At 40.4% G+C, this 17,599-nt stretch overlaps 1 protein-coding gene across 3 annotated transcripts in view; it reads right to left on the bottom strand.

The window, feature by feature from the left end:
- The window catches only part of KATNAL1 (katanin catalytic subunit A1 like 1), a 40,025-nt gene that overhangs the window by 6,983 nt on the left and 15,443 nt on the right, over positions 1 to 17,599 (bottom strand). For all 3 annotated transcript variants that reach the window (XM_064716618.1, XM_064716609.1, XM_064716626.1), the window contains 7 exons: positions 16,604 to 16,764; positions 14,496 to 14,664; positions 7,479 to 7,603; positions 6,871 to 6,976; positions 2,198 to 2,356; positions 1,213 to 1,339; positions 116 to 250 (listed from right to left, as the gene is read on the bottom strand). In XM_064716618.1, the coding sequence (XP_064572688.1) occupies positions 116 to 250; positions 1,213 to 1,339; positions 2,198 to 2,356; positions 6,871 to 6,976; positions 7,479 to 7,603; positions 14,496 to 14,664; positions 16,604 to 16,764 (982 nt within the window). The remainder of the gene's footprint in view (positions 1 to 115; positions 251 to 1,212; positions 1,340 to 2,197; positions 2,357 to 6,870; positions 6,977 to 7,478; positions 7,604 to 14,495; positions 14,665 to 16,603; positions 16,765 to 17,599) is intronic.

The raw sequence follows: 17,599 nt of genomic DNA, 5'->3' as shown, positions 1-17,599 counted from the left end.
GAATTACACTGCTCATCACAAAACCATCAGGATTCCTTACAAGCACAACAGTCCTGCAGTTATCCTAAACTCATCTTGTATAGAGAGGAAAAGAAAATGGTCTTATCAAACACACCTGTGGGCAAAGGTATATAAATCCTCTTCTCCAGTCTTCGTCGGAGAGCTTCGTCAATGTCCCAGGGAAAATTTGTAGCTGATAATACCATAACCATCTTGGAAGGGTCATCGTTTTCCAGAGCACCACCTACCCCTGCAAGCACAACAGTTCAGAGCAATTTTACTCCAGAGCTCTTACTGACAGACGTGCTTGCTGAGAAAGACTGCACAGACAAACATAGCCTGGACAAAGTTAAGCAACAGCTCTCTATAGTCCTTTCCAAACTTCCCATAGCTAGGTATCACAAGACCATCATTATCACAGAGAGAGGGACAGTTCATTATTTTGCTGAGTAAGGGGAGGGCTTTCTTGGACACTGCCAATAACACAGCAATATGTGAGTGTAGCTCTACTAGTCCCACTGCCAGTGCTATCTCTGTCGAGTCTGCTCATAGAAGAAACAGGAGTCACTCAGCTTACCAAGTGAGGACTGCAAAGAGACCAAAAGCTTTCCTATCCTGAGCTTACCACAATGAACCTGCAAATTTGAGAACATTTAAAATAGTAGTTTATATACAGCAGTTCATATAGCAGTTCATGATAGCTGCAATATAAAGCTATGGCTATCAAACCTCTACACCATACAATATACCTTAGATGGTCATGCTTGCTGTGTGCACCTGCACAAAACAGGTACTACATCTGACTTAAAAGGGTAGTATCAGCTGCCATCATAGAATACAGCAAAAGCAGATCTCACAATGGGGTTCCACAGTTGGAGAGTCTAGCAAAGGGCAGAATTTTGTTTAAACTGAATACAAATTAAATACCTGCATTAAACTGCACAAATCTCCATTATCTGCTTCTCGTGCAGTCTGTGTCTCTTTAATATGTGCTTTCAAGTCACCCTAAAAATAGTCATTTTAGAAAAAATAAAGCAGAACACCCTTTTCACTTATCTGTTGTTGAACACTCCAAAAATACACTCATCTCAAGTTGTGCTTCATTTTTCTCTCATGCATAAAGCCAGATTTTCCAGATGGCTCGAGTTCTTACATTCCCACCTGTAAAGAAGCAGCATCCCAGCCCCAAAGCCAGATCTAAGTCCTTGTTACCATCCATTTGCACAAGCAGCTCTGACTTGACTCTGCGACTGGCCTCGTGCTCGTCAGACGTGCCTCTGCGGCTGCAGATGGAATCTATCTCGTCAATGAAGATCGTTGTTGGCGCATAAAACCGTGCCTTTATTCAAATGAAAACATCACTGTTAAGGCTGCTCAGCAAGCACAGGCCCTCATCAGACCACAACCCAGCCCTGCTGGACATACTGCATACATATCTTCCCTGACTGTCACAAGGGAGGAATTCAAGACCTTCATTTACAAACTGTCACATGCTGAGGTTTATACACTTTGAATTGTACTCCTTGGGTCAGTGTTGGTTGGGTTGCCCCAGCAAATGACATTGGAAAGGGGAAAAGAAACACTGCCACAATAGGATACTCTTCTTGACACAATACAAGCAGTTTTCACATCCAGGTTTTAGGCTGGTGAGGGCTAGGCATAAGGGACAGAAGGGAGCTCAGCAATCCTAAGAGACTCAGGTTTTAGCTGTGAATATTGCAGGAGTGCAGGGAGGGTCCCAGAGGTGTAGCCTACATGGATATGTCCTTCACACACCCTACATGATGGACTGCACCCACAGCTTCACTGAGAGGCTTGTGACCATGATTCAGAATAAAAACAGAACAAAAACACGTATGGCTTCTAGAATAACTGTTCCAAACCCCTTCCAATTTCAAATCTACCTCACATGGGATTGTTACCTCATAACCAAACAAGTACTGAATTTCTGTTGAGGTCACAACTCTTGATTTAGTCTGGAAAATGCTATCCTAAACACGGGTGATGAAGCGTTTCCTTCTTAATCCTCAGTAACATACCATATGTGGTAACCCAGAAATTATGTTTTTCTAATTGGTTGAGGAGGTGTCAGTTCAGTGAACTCCATGCTTCCAGCAAACTACTGGAAAGGCAGGAAACCAAGAGTGCTGTCCTTCCTCACCTGAATGAGCCCCAGAGCACGTCATGGAGGACATACCATTTCAAACAAGAGGCGGACCAGCTTCTCAGACTCGCCTCTGTACTTAGACGTCAGTGTAGAGGAGGACACGTTGAAGAATGTTGTCCCACACTCTGTAGCAACAGCTTTTGCTAGCATTGTTTTGCCAGTGCCAGGAGGACCAACCATCAGCACACCCTGAAAGGTGAGAACAAAGGTAATGAACAACAAATTAAGAAAACTCTGTCATTGGTACTTTACATAACACCTCTATATGAACCAAGATCTGGATTAAAATTAATAACATAATCCTCCTCAGTGGGAAACAGAAAACAAGTATCCTGCTTTTGAGGACAGTGTGGAAGTGGTCTGCCATTCTTACCACTCCACTAGAGTAAAAACCACAAAAGCCAGTACCTGTTGCTTGTCCTAACACCTAGGAAATGGACAAGAGATTTACAGCCTTGCTCAGCATCAGAGTCTAGACTTGAACTTAGGCTTTTCCCAGCTCACAAGGAGCTGCACAGGCAGATGAAGATGGTAAACTCTGTTTTTGGAACAAAGGCCCCTTCACGAGAAAGTTTCACAGAAACCAAAATACTTTTGCAGTAAGATTTTTTTCCTCAGTAGAGAAATTTTCTACAGAAAAACAATTTCCCAAAATATCCTGACAATATGTATGAATCTGGTTGATGTTTACACTTGCATGAGAGCATTCACGGAACACATCAGTTTGTTTTTTGCTTAATCTCCCGATCTCAATGCTCCTACGACCACACTACTGCATCGTAGCAATTTCTGGATGCAACACCGTTCTCATCATGTTGGATGACTAGACTGCACTGCTATTCCTATTTTACAGATAAGCAACTGTGGCTCATGCAGACTACTGCTTAGTCCCACAAAAGCCTAATCTGAATTTCAGTGATTATTCAGAAAGTTTTAAACTAGAAACAACTCTTATATCCACATCATCAGACTATCTTTCCATCTGTGGTCTGTGAAAGAAAGAAGCACACATGTCTGCAGCTCAGCACATTTACCCATCATTACACAAATAGTTTTTTGGTTTTACACACAGTTCTCTCAGAACTCATGTTAAGATTGTATCACTGAGATGGGTTAATCACTCTTGATAATACTACTAAATACAGCCATCTTTATGGGTAGTCTTTCCAACCCTTTCAGCAGCAGCACTGGAGAAGGACAAAACACTGTTCCATGCTCTACGCAGTGCTAGTATTTTAAGTAAATCAGTGAAAATGTAGTGCTCAAGCAGCTTGGGGTTTTTTTCTCCTCCCAATTGCAAGATCTTATTACATGCTAACATGAGTTTCCTAAAATTGTACTGTATTGCAAGGGTAATCAAATTAGCTAGAGTTAGAATTGCACATCATAATGTGCTTTGCAATTAATAACTTACATAAAATGCCGCAACAATAAAATATCTGTTAAATGCAAGCCATATAGCAAATTAGATTTCATCTGTTCCTCACAAAAATCTATTTCAAAAAGCACAGAGAATGACATGGAAGAGATCTATAAAAACAAATCAACCGGGAATGCAATTATTCAAAAATGTCCCATTCAAAAGCAATAGCCTCTCTGTATTCCATTTTCCATTAACTCTTAATACCTTTATTGCCATTTAATACTTAGCTAATGCAAGCTCAACATACATTCATCGGTAAATTAAATCAGAAATGTTCACTCACCATCTCTACAGCTAACAGTCCAAAGTCACTCCCCAGGCTGTCCAAGGTTTCCTAAGCTCCAGAGCAGCAAGCATAAAAAGCAAATGGACTCTCTTTTCTCCCCATGAACACTCAGACATTCTGATTTGAGATGCTGCACAGTTATACTGATATTACAGCAATATTGCAAATACAGCCCTGGAGTGACTGGGTGAAAATTACTCAGCCTGTAATATGCAGGTCAGAGATGATTTACTGCTCTCTCTGAGCTTCAAATGTGTTCATTTAATACTTTTTTTAAAACTTCACCTCAATTCAAATCACATTCAAAGCATGTGTTTGATAAACTGTGTTTAGTGCAGGACCTGGTGATGTAGGGAAGTGATGACATTTTTGGGATTTTGGTTCAATTCCCCATTATTCTGGAAGGTCAAATCCTGGCTTCAGGTACACATGCAAAAACTGAAACCCATCCATTGCTCTTCACCTCCTGCTAAGTACTACAGGAAGCGTTACCCTGCACGTGATACTGGTGGCATTATACATGTGCATAACACAGGTGCAAAGCAGCCACAGCAGGTGTAAAGCCAGGGGGAAAGTAAGGTCTAAGGGGATAGAGACAGTAGAAATATTAGTTAAAAAAAAAAAAGAAAAAAAAAAAGAACTTGAGTTCACAGCAAAACAAGATGTGCATGGCTGCAAACAGAAACACATAGGATCAAGTTGCTCTTTCTGCAAACTAGGAGGCTGCCACTTACTATTTAAAATCCTTGACAAACACAAAGACTTCTTTATTCTTCCTCTAAGGCTCTGTTAATCCAAAGTATTCCAATAAGAAGCTGAAATGCACCGCAGGGAGTAAGTGTTTTGATGAAATCACTGCAGGGTTACTTCTTGTTGTTGTAACAATCACTAGCAGAGCAGTGGGAAGCACAGTGAGCAACCAGGCTTTCTTGGCACAAAACATTTCAGAGAAACAGAAAGAGCAAACCCATGGACACTCAGAAACCCGTGGCTGCAACTACACAGCACCTGTGTTGAATCAGGGAAGACAGCTGGCTCCTTCAGACAAGGCACAGTTCTCTGAATACAAGCACAAACTGTGAGGGCTGTCTTGGGAATTGTTCTCAGGGGAGTCTGAGCATCCAAAACCAGCTTCGGCTGCCTTTTTCCCTGAATTATTGTCCTGAATTCCTAGGCTCAACAAATGCCTGCTGCTACACTGATTACTGCAAGAAACAGCCTTCCCTTCAATACTTTTCATCCTTATAGCACAGTCAGAGGTCAACAGTAGGGAAAATACATGCTGTTCTGTGTGAAAAATAAATTCATGAGAGTTACAGCTTCACAAGTCACCAGGGAAAAGGCTAACAATGAAGACTCTTCATAGCCTTGTCAGAAATCAATTTGCATTTCAGACTGAAGAGAGGAAATAATCTTAGAATCTTTTCCATGTCTACAACCACCTGGTTTTCAGAGGTGACACTGCTCAGTAGGAAAAGGTAGTCTTGTGCAAAGAGATGGAGACTGTAACTCTTTAAAGGACCAAGCTGTTGCTCCTTTATCCCCTGCCACAGCACTTGGAGACAAGGTCAGTGGCATTTTTCACATTTCCTGCAGTCTGCTGAAGTACCTGCCTTAAAGACAGATGGCCACTGCCTCCTCTATGCATGCTAACAGGCCAAAAGAAAGCAGAGCAGATCTTTATTCCGTTAGAAGATTTTGAACACTAGACAGATGGGGGCCCCATAGTCTATAACAAGAGTATGGATCAACTTCCTCTAAGCCGAGAAGAAAGAGATTCAGCTGTTCAAAATACTCTAAAATCTCACCCTACACGTTTAACCCACAACATCTAGGCTCTGTCCAAGATGATGGCTCAGTTAACCCTAAGGTTAATCACAAGGCCACTGGTACTGACCACAAGCACTCTAAGTGCAAAGGCTGGGGCCAGGTTTGCACTGAGTATATGTTTGGGCTCCCTCCCTGCAACTCACTAAAACTCTGTAGCAGGTCTCAAGCAGCAATCTCCCAGCTCCTGCTGAGTCTGACCTAGGTATAAGCCAGGGAAGCACAAGGACCGATGAGGAAAAGACAGAACAAGTGTTAGCAGAGCAAGATCCAACACATGCTGCTGAACCAGCACACTGAACAGGAAACTACTCATGCACACAGCATTCCCTACACACGACACTTCCTTCCACACTCAGAGCAACAGACAACTTGCAAGTCTCTTTTCCCCAGTAATGCTTCTCAATAACCAAAAAGGCCTTGTGTTGTGACTAGGTATTCCCCAAACAAGCATCAATCCATTCCACATTAGAAGCAAAATGCTGCTGCTTGCTGTTTACAGAAATGCTCGCCAAACTCCTCCCTCCTCTTCCTTCTTAGCTCTAAGCAAGGCCCAGACTGGGCTCACTTCTGGTCAGTCAGCCTAATTCAGTCCTATATCCTCAGTCCTATATCCTTCCTGCTGCCCTGTCTGCAACTCCTTCTCCTACTCTGAATTTCCCACTCCAGCTGCAACTATGCCCAGCTGCAAATCTAAGTCACCAGGCTGGCCCCCTCTTTCCTTGCTTCCTTGTACCATGCAGGCTGCAGTTTGCAGTCTGAGTGAGAGACAGTTGAAACATTGGAGAAAAACAGTCCAAGGATTGCTTTCTTCTGGGAAGTGATGACAACTGGACACCATAAGCCTAGGTAGAGCCCTCTGTTAAGCATTTATGCTTCAGTCAATATAATCTGTTTGCTCACATCCTCAGGTTGGCATATAGAAAGTATTATAATAGCAACAAGCTATAAGTGAGTAAATAAACAGAAAATACTGTTTACTCTAAGGGCCAGATACATTTCCAGCTGTTTCTTTCAGTGCCTTTTACATGAATCATTATGAGAGGATTTAATAAACAAATTCATGATCTTTTCTTTTTAGCCCTTGCTACAGACATCCACATGTTACAGCAGGAGTCTCACATAGCTACAGCTTGCCATTTACTAGACCACCACATAAATTCTCACCTTCCAAGGTCTTCTGATCCCTTTGAAAAAATCAGGCATCCACATTGGAAGAACAACAGCTTCTCTTAATAATTTCTTGGCTTCTTCCAAATCTGCTATGTCATCCCTGTGCAAGACGAAGAAACTTGTATAAGATTCTCATACAACTCTATTTCTTCTGTTTTTATACAAGAGAAATAGAAAAGCTTTTCACTTAGTACCTCTTTTAGCATGCAAGCATATGCCTCATGAGAGCACTCCTATCATACTGTGACCTAAAATTGAATCCACTTTTGGAAGACAAGGAAAAAATTATTTTCAACTCAAGTTACCCAGAGCTGCTTAATTAAAAATTGTTTTGGACAATGTGAACACCAAAGCAGTATCTTCAAAGATCTCTGGAGCATATGCTCATTTCAGCAGTACCTGTAATGAATGTACTGCACTTAATATCAGTTAGCAACAAAAGCTTAACTTTAATCAAATTAATAAACTGTTAAAGCAAAAGATCTCATTTTTGCCTGTCTGTAGAAGATTATCTTGTCTCCCTATTTTAGGAGTTTGAAGATGGGTAATTTCTCTCCTTTCTCACACTAGCAAAAACACTTGAATTGAGAAAATCCTCATACCAATGAATGCTTGGATTCCTTGACACAATGTCTCTTTCAAGAGCTTCGATCAGGTCTTTGTCATATCCGGCTCCATCAAATTTTGGAATATCCCCATCACCAAATTCCTGGGGTATTTTCTTTCCCTAGAAGTGAAAAATCATACAGACCCATAAGAATATTACACAACTGACACATTTCCTGGCCAACCAAAGGCATGAATGCAGGAATAGCCTCACATAGGTGGCTGTGTCACAACTAGCTGAACACCAGAGCATCCAAAGCACATATTGAAGATGCTACACAAGCCACCTGTCAGAAGTAACATCTGACACTATCACCACCAAAAAGGAACAGGGAAGCTTCACACGCATTGTCTTTGATGGAGGAAAACCAAGGTTCTCTCCCCTTGTTTCATTAAAGCCTTCCTGCCCTGCAATATCTGCTTTGCTCAACTACAAACTATCCATGTCTTGCCTGTCATTTGCACGCCAGCTTCAAAAACAATTAAAATGCTTTTCAAAGGTTGTATTTATTTAAGGGCTGCACCAAAAGCCCTAAAAGAAGCTCCAAAGACACCCAGGTTTCAATAATTTTTGCAGCACACCAATGCTACGTCAGTGATCAAGCCACACTCTGTCCCAAGTGGGCCAGAGCTTCTGGTTAGTACTTCCACAGCGCCTTTCAGCTGATGGGGCGAAGTAACATTTTCCCTTTGAAGCCTTGGGGCTCACGCTCCTCCTCTCTCAGTTCTGAAAGAAATCACTTCCCCTCCCACCATTCAGGGTGCCTCAAAAGCAGCTGCACTGGTTTAACGGAGGGGGCTGAGCAGGGAGCTACTTTAGGACTCTTAACTCAGCTTCTAAACACTATCAGCAGCAAGTTAAAGAATCCCAGCTGGCTGGACAAAAGCATCCTAGACGAAGGCGGGTTGAGAGGCAGCTGGAGACACACAAATAACCTCGCAGTGGAAAAACAAAAAGGCAGCAATTACACCCCTTCCAGTTGCCGTTTGCCCACGACGACTTGGGAGGGAGTAGTTTCTCTTCCCACTACTTTTATTTCTTGCTTCCAAGCGAACTCTTGTGTTGTTTAGTACTTCTAACTCAGCTTTTTGCAATGGAAACGAAGCTCAGAGTTGTGTTTAAGCAGAAAGCTGGTGTAAAAAATGTAGTAGTCTGGTGTAAAAAAGAAACGGCAAAAAGACACCCTGTGGAGTTTTCAAGATTTAAGGAGAGATAAAATAGAATCCAAATGTAACCATTAAAAAAACAGTAAGAACAAGAAAACAGGACAATGAAATGAAAGGTAGTTGTTGTCTGCTTCATACTCCTCTTGTTCCGCAATGGACTGGCATTCCTAGTAGAAATTTTTTTCTGCACATCACAGACCAATTGGTTTATCTAGTTGTGGTTGGGTTTTGTTTTTTCCTGAGTGACACCGAGTTAAGGCAGGAGCTGAAGAGCAGGGCAGGGAGAGCGGCACACGCCGGGGCACCCGAGAGCCCCCGAGCCCGGGGCAGCCGGCGCAGCTCGGCCCGGAGGGGCGGAGCAGAAACCCAAAAATGAAACGGGGAAGGACGGCCCGGGCCGGGAGAGCGCCGGCAGCCCCGGAGCGGCCGCGGGGCGGCAGCACGGCCCCGATCCCGGCCCCGATCCCGGCCCCGATCCCGATCCCGCGGGACGCGCTGTGCCCGGGACCGCTGCTTCTCCTGCCCCCGCGGAACGTCCCGCCAGCGGAACGATGGAGAAGGGCGGCTAGAGGGCAGACGTGCTCTCAGCATCACCTCGGCTCTCATTGGAGTGACACTGAGCTATTCTTTTTTTTTTTTCTTTTTTTACCCCCAGTTCCATAATTAAATCAAGATTTAAAGTAGTTGTAGTTTTCACAAGTAATACGATTCTTAATGCTGGTCTCAAATTGGTCCAATCTGCAATTCTCAGTCAGCAGGTGAGCATAGACTAGAAATAATGACTGTTTAAAAATGTCACCTGAAACTAGGCAGCAGGAGTAAGCATAATTTTTCCAGTCATCTCTTCGGGTACTACTTTCACAAAATAGCTTTAAATAAAGTTGCTGTGATGGCTTCTCTCTAAGAGGGTATGCCAACAGATAGGTATGCAGGGCTGCAAAAATCTACTCCCACCCTTGGCAATCCCATCTCATAATTTCAGGCAACCAATATCTGTCTTAAACATTTAGAAATCAGCTCTCCTTTCCATCAGGAAGAGCTATTAGACCTGCACTAACACACTGGAACAAAAACCTTGTTTCCAAAATTGATGTTATTCCTACTCCTAAATTTCTGCAATAGTTTCAGCAGTTCGTTCCTTGGTGTGTCCTCCACACTGATCCACTTGCATCAGGCTTTATGTGCTCTCCCTTCATTTACCAAATTAAGTCTCCTTTTAGAACATAAGCTGAACATAATTACCCATTCACTTTGTCAATGCTTTTTTTTTTTCTCTCCCTCCTAATGTTAACATATCTTTCTTAACTGTGGTTGTACACAAAATACTCCAGCTGTTTTCTCACCAGATCCCCCCTATAATGGTACAGGTATCTCTTCTCTCTGCTGGGAACACCTCAACAATCTGGGATTTTGTTTACATTTGCATTCACAGCATTATTATACTGCTCCCCCTTCAAGGCAATCTCAGAAGATTATTCACATAGAATAATCTTGAGGGCTGTAATGGCCAGAACTGGACTCTGAAGACACCTTGCCTTCCTGCAGGTTATTCCCACTGCATACAAATGCCAAATAACCACTGTCACATGCAGTCTCCACCCCTCACTGCCAAAGCCAAAGGTGGCACCTGATTGTGCCTCACCCCTTCCCAAGCAGCCAGCCCTTCCCATCGCCACCAGGAAAAGGTAATGTGCCAAATGGAAGTTCAGCCTGATCCAGTTTCTGCTGATACATCCAAATCTGTCTTCTCCTCTACTGCTGAGTTCCCAGCTTCTAGCAAAAACTCTTGTTATGGTTTCCAGGAACACAGCCTGATGCTCTGCACCTCTAAACATTATCCCATTTCCATTATTCCAACACAGAGTCATCCAATTCTTCCTGTGCAACAGCCTCATTTGCCTTTTGTGGTGATGGTGCTTCCCAACTTGGTGTCATGAGCAAATTCAGTGCATGTCTCTTTTTTGTGGCAAGTTAAATTGGCACAAAAATATTAATTTAAATACAAAACAAGAATCAAAAATTATTTGCCAGTTGACAGCCACTTCTCCTTTCAATACTGCTTGTTTACTTTCCCCTTGCTGCCTAATCCTACTTAAAATTTCCTCTACACCACACACTAGATTAACAAATTGTTTCCCATGTGGTATCTGGGTACACTGGTTTCTTTCTATGAGACATTAACTAGAACTCTAAAGAAATCCTGGCAGAGGCAACACCTTTGCTTAAGAAACCATATTTCACTCTATTCCACTTTTCAATTAGTTCCGAGTCTTCAGCTTTTCGCTTTTCATCCACTCTAAATTTGTTGTAAAACGTATAACAATTAACAACTCTAGTTGCCTGGATCGCTTTTCCTTTCCTCTTCTCAATAGAGGCATTGTCAACACAACTCACCATTCACATGAGACAGCATCAAACTAAGTAAATTTTACTGTAAAAATGTGCTCCCAGCCCTGCAATTTCACCCAACAGTTCTTTCAGTGTTTTCAGAGGAGGTTATGCAGCCTTCCAGTCCCAATGCACAGAGGTCTGTGCTTTCACCTAAATGCAACTATCTCATCTCATGTCACAGTTGGTGATGCACAGGAGGATAATCAATCAAAAATAATTTAATTTTTTAAGTCCTTTCACTGACATGGCTGTGCAGCCCTCGGCTGTTTCATATCCTTCATAATATTTACTGTCTTTATCCACTGACAGTCTAAAATAATCTAAAGAGTACTCCCAGAAAAGTGTTCCATTACTTAGATATGGTATTATGCAATTTCTAAAAGACATACTGGTAGCATTCATGCTGCCTCTTTAAAACTAAAATATTAAACAGAAGCTAAAACTCTTGGTAATGCTTCAGCAGAAGGTACCTTGAGAACAAGCCTAATAATTTCCAGTGGAACTAAGAAGGAAAAAAAAAACTTGAAAGCAGTATTTTAGGGAAAAAAAAGACACATAAGGATTTAGTGGATAGACACAATCTGGTGGGTTTAGTTCAAAATTATTTATATAGCACTAAAAAATGTAATTTTATTGGTATAGTTAGGTTAAAATTACATATCCCAAGATGGTTACTGTCAGAATGAAAAGATGTTATGGCCTACAGAGGAAAAACATTGAAAGACAGCATTTGTTTCAACTGAGGGAGAGCAATTCTAAAATATATGTGCTATATTTACATTTACCTTGAAAAAAAAAAAACCATTACATTAAGGTATTATAGGCAGGACAGCACACAACCTATTACACTGCAGTCAATGTCTTAGGAAATGGATAGTTCATGACATGTTCTAAGTAGTCCTATCCTAGCACCCAAACCCAAAAACTACAAAGCTGAAACATTTAGTAGGAGAAAAGATACTTGGTTACTTAATTTAAAGCTTCAGGTTTGCCCTATTATTTTTAATTGAACATGATAAATTACCAAATCTCTTTGATTTGACATAGCAGTCTACAGAACAAAGTTGCTTGATGGTTCAAACTCAGAAACTGAAGAACAAACACTTGTAAACTAAGAAAGGATAAAACTGAAACGTAAACCTGTTTTCATGCCTCTGTGCAAAATATAGGAAGTTGCATTAACTTCTTCCTCTTCCCACACCCGGCTATTTCTTCTTTCATTCAAAATCTTTCTCAAAGGCAAATCATGGATCCCTTACAAGAACCATTCTATAGCACATGTGGATTTGTAACCTGGGGTGATTTTCAGTCACATATCCCAGACAAAGGAACTAGAATAACCACCCAGGAGCTAGACAAAGGGGAATACAAGAGCACATGTACTGGAATGTTTTGAGGAGTAGACATATTTTCCTTCTGCCACCTAGTGACCAATTTACTCGGGTAAGAGCAGTGTTTAAAATGTACCATATTAAATGGAACACCTCCATGACTTTTCCTGCACCTCACAGCAGTAGTACTGCTAATCACATTATTCCCAGAGACAAGTATTATACAAGTCATGTTGTTGTAGGCTCCTTATAGTAAAGCCCTATAATGCTCATCACCGGAAAGCTTGGAGAGCAGAGTTCACCCTCATTAGAGCTAAGACTTTGAAGGCTGCCTTACACAAGCACATCTGGTGAACCTGTCACACACCATGACTCCAATTCCCCATATAGCTGGCAAATCTTGCAATAATTTCACAGATCTTCACGAGATTTTTATAGCTTGCAGGAGGCACACTTGTTATTTTAAATCTTACTGATCCAGGGTAGAGAGGTTTCTAAAATGCTTGATCTGTAGAGTCACTCAATGGCACTGCTGAAAATGTGCCTAGCCCTACTTTCTGATTGTCATAAGGGCTAGGATTACTTAATAGTTTTCCTGTGTATCAGAAAACAATTTATGATGGAAAAAGCATATCTTTGAGTTGTTCCTAAGCTGTCAAGAAGTGCAATAGAAAGGTCACAAAGGAACTAACCAAATTTTGGAAGAAAACTGGCCTAAATATTTTCTTATTCATCTCTCAAGGTCTGTACAATACTGTGTGCCCCCATAGGAAAGCATGTCTTGTATCTTTGTCTGTCAGGAAAGTAATGCCACTTCAGAACAGTCTCAGCTTGTATAATTAACACCACAGAGTCCTTAGGTTCCTGGCACTAACTCCACAGTTAAATTTAAAAACACAAGTGTCTCAGAAACAGCAATTTGCACACTGACATTTTTCCAGCCACAAAACAGTCCTGGTTTTGACATCACCACTTTATACTGAATCACTGTTTCTCCTTTTCTTTCACTTCAGCACTGCTTCCTTTTCATGGATCTTCAGAAGAAAGTATCTCCAGATTAGTGTAGTTTAATTCATTGCTTTTACATTTAAAACAAAACAGTTCCAAGAAGCTTCTTTCTAAACACTATAATAAATACAAAACCCCTTTCATAAACCAGAGAAAATGAATGTTGCTTAGAGTTTGGTTTTAATACTTCTCCCTCATATTATTTTCAAATATGTAACTTCAAATAATTTGGCACAGATTTACATATCATCCATGCATTTATGGAACTGTTCTGAACTCCTAGGCATGCCTGCATTATACTATGGTATGGCAGAGGCAATGGTACTGTGGAACTCCATTCATAACGCTTCAAGTCTAGGGAAGGGCACTGGTCTCATTTTTGCGCTTTTTACATTAATATCCTTTACAAAAGTCCTGTATCGGATTCCTTTGAGGAAGAAAAAAAACCAAAAAAACAAAACAAAACAAAAAAAACCCACAAAACCAAAACAAAAAAAAAAAAAAAACCACAACCCACCAAATATGGGGGAAAAGGAGGAGAATATATATAAGTATATTCAGGCATATATATAATATATATACATTATATATATTATATAATATATATATACAATATATATTATTGTAATATTGTAATATATATACGTTATACAATATATATAAGTGTTATTCAGGCATGTATAACACTTATAATATATGTAAGTGTTATACATGCCTGAATAACACTTAGAGATTAGAGACAAGCCCATGGTCTTCACTCAAAGAAAAGAAACCCCCAGCAACAGGACACTATTCTTCCCTTCCTCAAAAATGTTACACCAAGATAGAGCAAACACGACAGAACTTTTCTTAATTTGGTGTAATTATTAATAATAAACTTTTCTTAATTTGGTGTTTATTATTATTATTATTAATAATAATAATAATAATAATAATAATAATAATGATAAATGTCACCACTATACAAGCTTTGATCGTGGGGAAAAAGAAAGCACTAAGTGTTCCCACAAGTGATTATTGTGAATTTTATTAGCTGCATTAAATGACTAAGAGTGCTTCCCTGTGCCACCTGCTGCAGCACAACAGCTCCCTGCCAAGTTCTTTCCCACCTCTTACCTTGTCATCCCTTGCCCTGGCTCTGGATTCCCTTTCGCGGCTGCCGGAAGATTTCTCCCCCTTGGACACCAGGTGTGCTCTGCCCGCGGGCCCGCGCGGCTGCAGCCCTGGGGAGTCTTTCTTCAAAGATTTGCCATCTCGGTTGGGACGTTTTATCTGAGGTGGAGCCCTAACAACAGCAACCACAACAAAAACATGCTAAAAACAGTGAAAAAAAGAGCAACATTAAGAAGGACACATTCTAATTTGCCTTAGTACATTATTACTAAAGCTGCCAAGACCCTAAGCCTTATTTCCCTGTATCTACAAATCCAAAACCACATTCCTGGTTCTGTCTGATACCCAAAGTAAGAAGAAAAAACACAAAAGAACAGATTAACAACATTATCAGATCAGTATTCCCAATCAGTCTTACAACAAACCAATACCCATGTAACAAAAGAGGAAACAATTTAGCAAAAGTCGTCAAATCGAATATTCCTCTGACTCCAAACCAGGAGATTATATTAGGCTGCATTCACATGCACAAATTCTACAAAAAAGAGATGACATTCCTGGTAAAATAAAGATTTTTAAAATAGAGACATAAAAAAAAAGGTGGCTAAAATCTTTGACAGGCCCCAAAACAAAACAGGGAGGATTTTAAACAATCCGCCTACCTCTGACTTCATTCCCCTGTGTGAAAATGTCAAAACATAAAAATTGCCTTGAAAGCAAAAGCAAACAGAGCCGAACTGCAATCACCTATATTTGTGTGCATCACCCACAATGTCAAAGAGTACTCAGCAGTAGAATGAGGAGAAAGAATTTGGTTTTAAGACAAGAAGTCATTGTCATTTTTCTCCAGGGATTGAATTTGAAATACAAAACTACAATAAACAGCCAGGAATGCCACCCAAATTTAATAAGTGTCCACTATTGAATCTTGTACTGATTCTTGTTTTGAGTAACTCAAAATTTGTTAACTCCAAAAACATTTTCCTGGAATATGCTTTAAATTAAGCACATTCTTAAATACATTGCTGGATACAATGGCAACATTTTGATTTTCATGCATTTTCTTTAAACTTAACAGCAGAGAACCGTGCCTAAGTTTCCTTACTTATTTGCACAAGATTTAAATTTCAGCCTAAAAGAAGCAGATGAACTGTTGGGGCTTTACCACTAAGGAAAATATAAGAATAAATACATCTTGAACTTTACATAACATTACCACAGAAAATCTGAGTTATTTCTACCACTCACAAAAGTAATCAGCATTAATATAATATTACACTTATATTCTTAGCTTGGGTTGTTTTTTAAAAACAAAGATCTTTTTGATAATCATAAAGCACAGAAAGCTATAAATAAACTTGGCATCTCTTTCTGTTAACCGAGATCTCTCATTTTACTTTGCTCCTTTGCTTATGTGAGTATACACAAGTTAAAATTCTGTGCTCTTATGTTAAAAAACAATTGGCATGATAAATGCTATTTTTGTCTGTAAACTGAATCTGTTTCCAACCAGCTCTTAGGTTGAAAATAGGGATTTCAGAAAATGCACAAGGATCTATTTTAAGAAATCTATCAGCTAACTGAAGTTACCCTAAATATGGTTAGAGAAGAGATATACCATGTGTAACAGAACATGTTTAGCAATTAAACTAACCAATGGATTAAACACAGGTTGAATTATCTGTAGCTAGGGAGTGATTTCTAACCACCATGTCCTTCAAGATCCTTCAGTTCCAGCTCCTTAAGACTTCTCAGTCATCAATTAATTCTTTTGCTCAAAGAAACTGAAATGGAAAAGTTTTCTCCTTGCACATGAGAACATGTCACCAAAAGCCCACTTACCTCTGCAGAAGATTCTAGTTCCAGGCACTTAGTTACTCCTACCAGAATAAAGGAGTGACTCTCTTTAGAATGTCAGAAATAAATTTGACTGTAGTTTAAATACTTTTTTCTCAATGAATTATATTTACTCCTTATTTCAAGTGACCAAATTAAATTTAATAAATGTGTAAATTAAATGTGATTTTCATGTTACAGAAGCATTCACAAACAAATATAAAATTATGGTGACCCACCTTTATTCCACCCACTCTGCTTGAGCCTCTCCTTACCTGTGTTCAGCTGGAACAGGAGGAGGCCAAACAGCTGGATCTCTGAAAGGCTCATCTTGACAGGATACAGAGATATCTGGAGGTCTGTCCATTTTAAAACTCTCTAAAGTGTTGACAATGCTCTTAACTTGTTCATATTCTTCAACTAATTCTTGTCGGACCTTGAGAAGCATGTATGTTATTTAAAAATTGTTACAATTCAAACTTTAAAAAGAACCAAACAAATATAGAAAGTACCTCAAGAACCTCAAAGGCAGGGACTCAGAAGACTTCCTATTCACAAACCCCAGACCTATCAGGTTGATAATAGACCTTTAACAGCAGCATAAACAATTGAGTTCATTTTCCTGCTTGTCAATGTCCCAAGCAGACAGGATTGCTAACACAGTGATCACTCCTCCGTAACGTGTGCTGATGCTTGGATTTGTGTGTGCATGCTGACATGTATGCACACATACTCTCATACTAGTAAGGGTGCTCTTGGCAGATCTGCAGTAATGTGCTACTGTTTTGGCATAAAAGATCTCTGATTACAGTCTCTGATGTCCTAGTTATACAACTGGCCAAATCATTAAAATATAATATTACAAAATGAACTCTGTGAGGAGCACAACATTAGAGTGTATCCCAAGGAGAGCAACTAACATGGTGAAAGGGCAAGGGCAAGACTTATGAGGAGCAGCTGAGGTCACTTGGCTTGCTCAGCTTGGAGAAGAGAAAGCTGAGGAGTGACCTCACAGTGGTCTACAACTTCCTCAAGGCAGGCAGCAGAGAAGGTGCTTCTGATCTCCTCTCCTTGGGGACCAGAGATGGAATAAAGCTGCACCAGGGCAAGTGCAGATTGGACATTAGGTTCTTCACTGAGAGGGTGGTCACTGGAACAAGCTCCCCAGTAAAGTAGTCATGGAAGCAAGTCTGCCAGAGTTCAAGGAGCGTCTAGACAATGTTCTCAGTCATGTGGTTTAGTTTTAGGAAGGAGCAGGGAGTTGGACTCAA

This window comes from Zonotrichia leucophrys, chromosome 1 (genome assembly GCF_028769735.1).
Source record: "Zonotrichia leucophrys gambelii isolate GWCS_2022_RI chromosome 1, RI_Zleu_2.0, whole genome shotgun sequence".
NCBI lineage: Eukaryota > Metazoa > Chordata > Aves > Passeriformes > Passerellidae > Zonotrichia > Zonotrichia leucophrys.
This window is presented reverse-complemented; position numbering and strand designations above follow the sequence as displayed.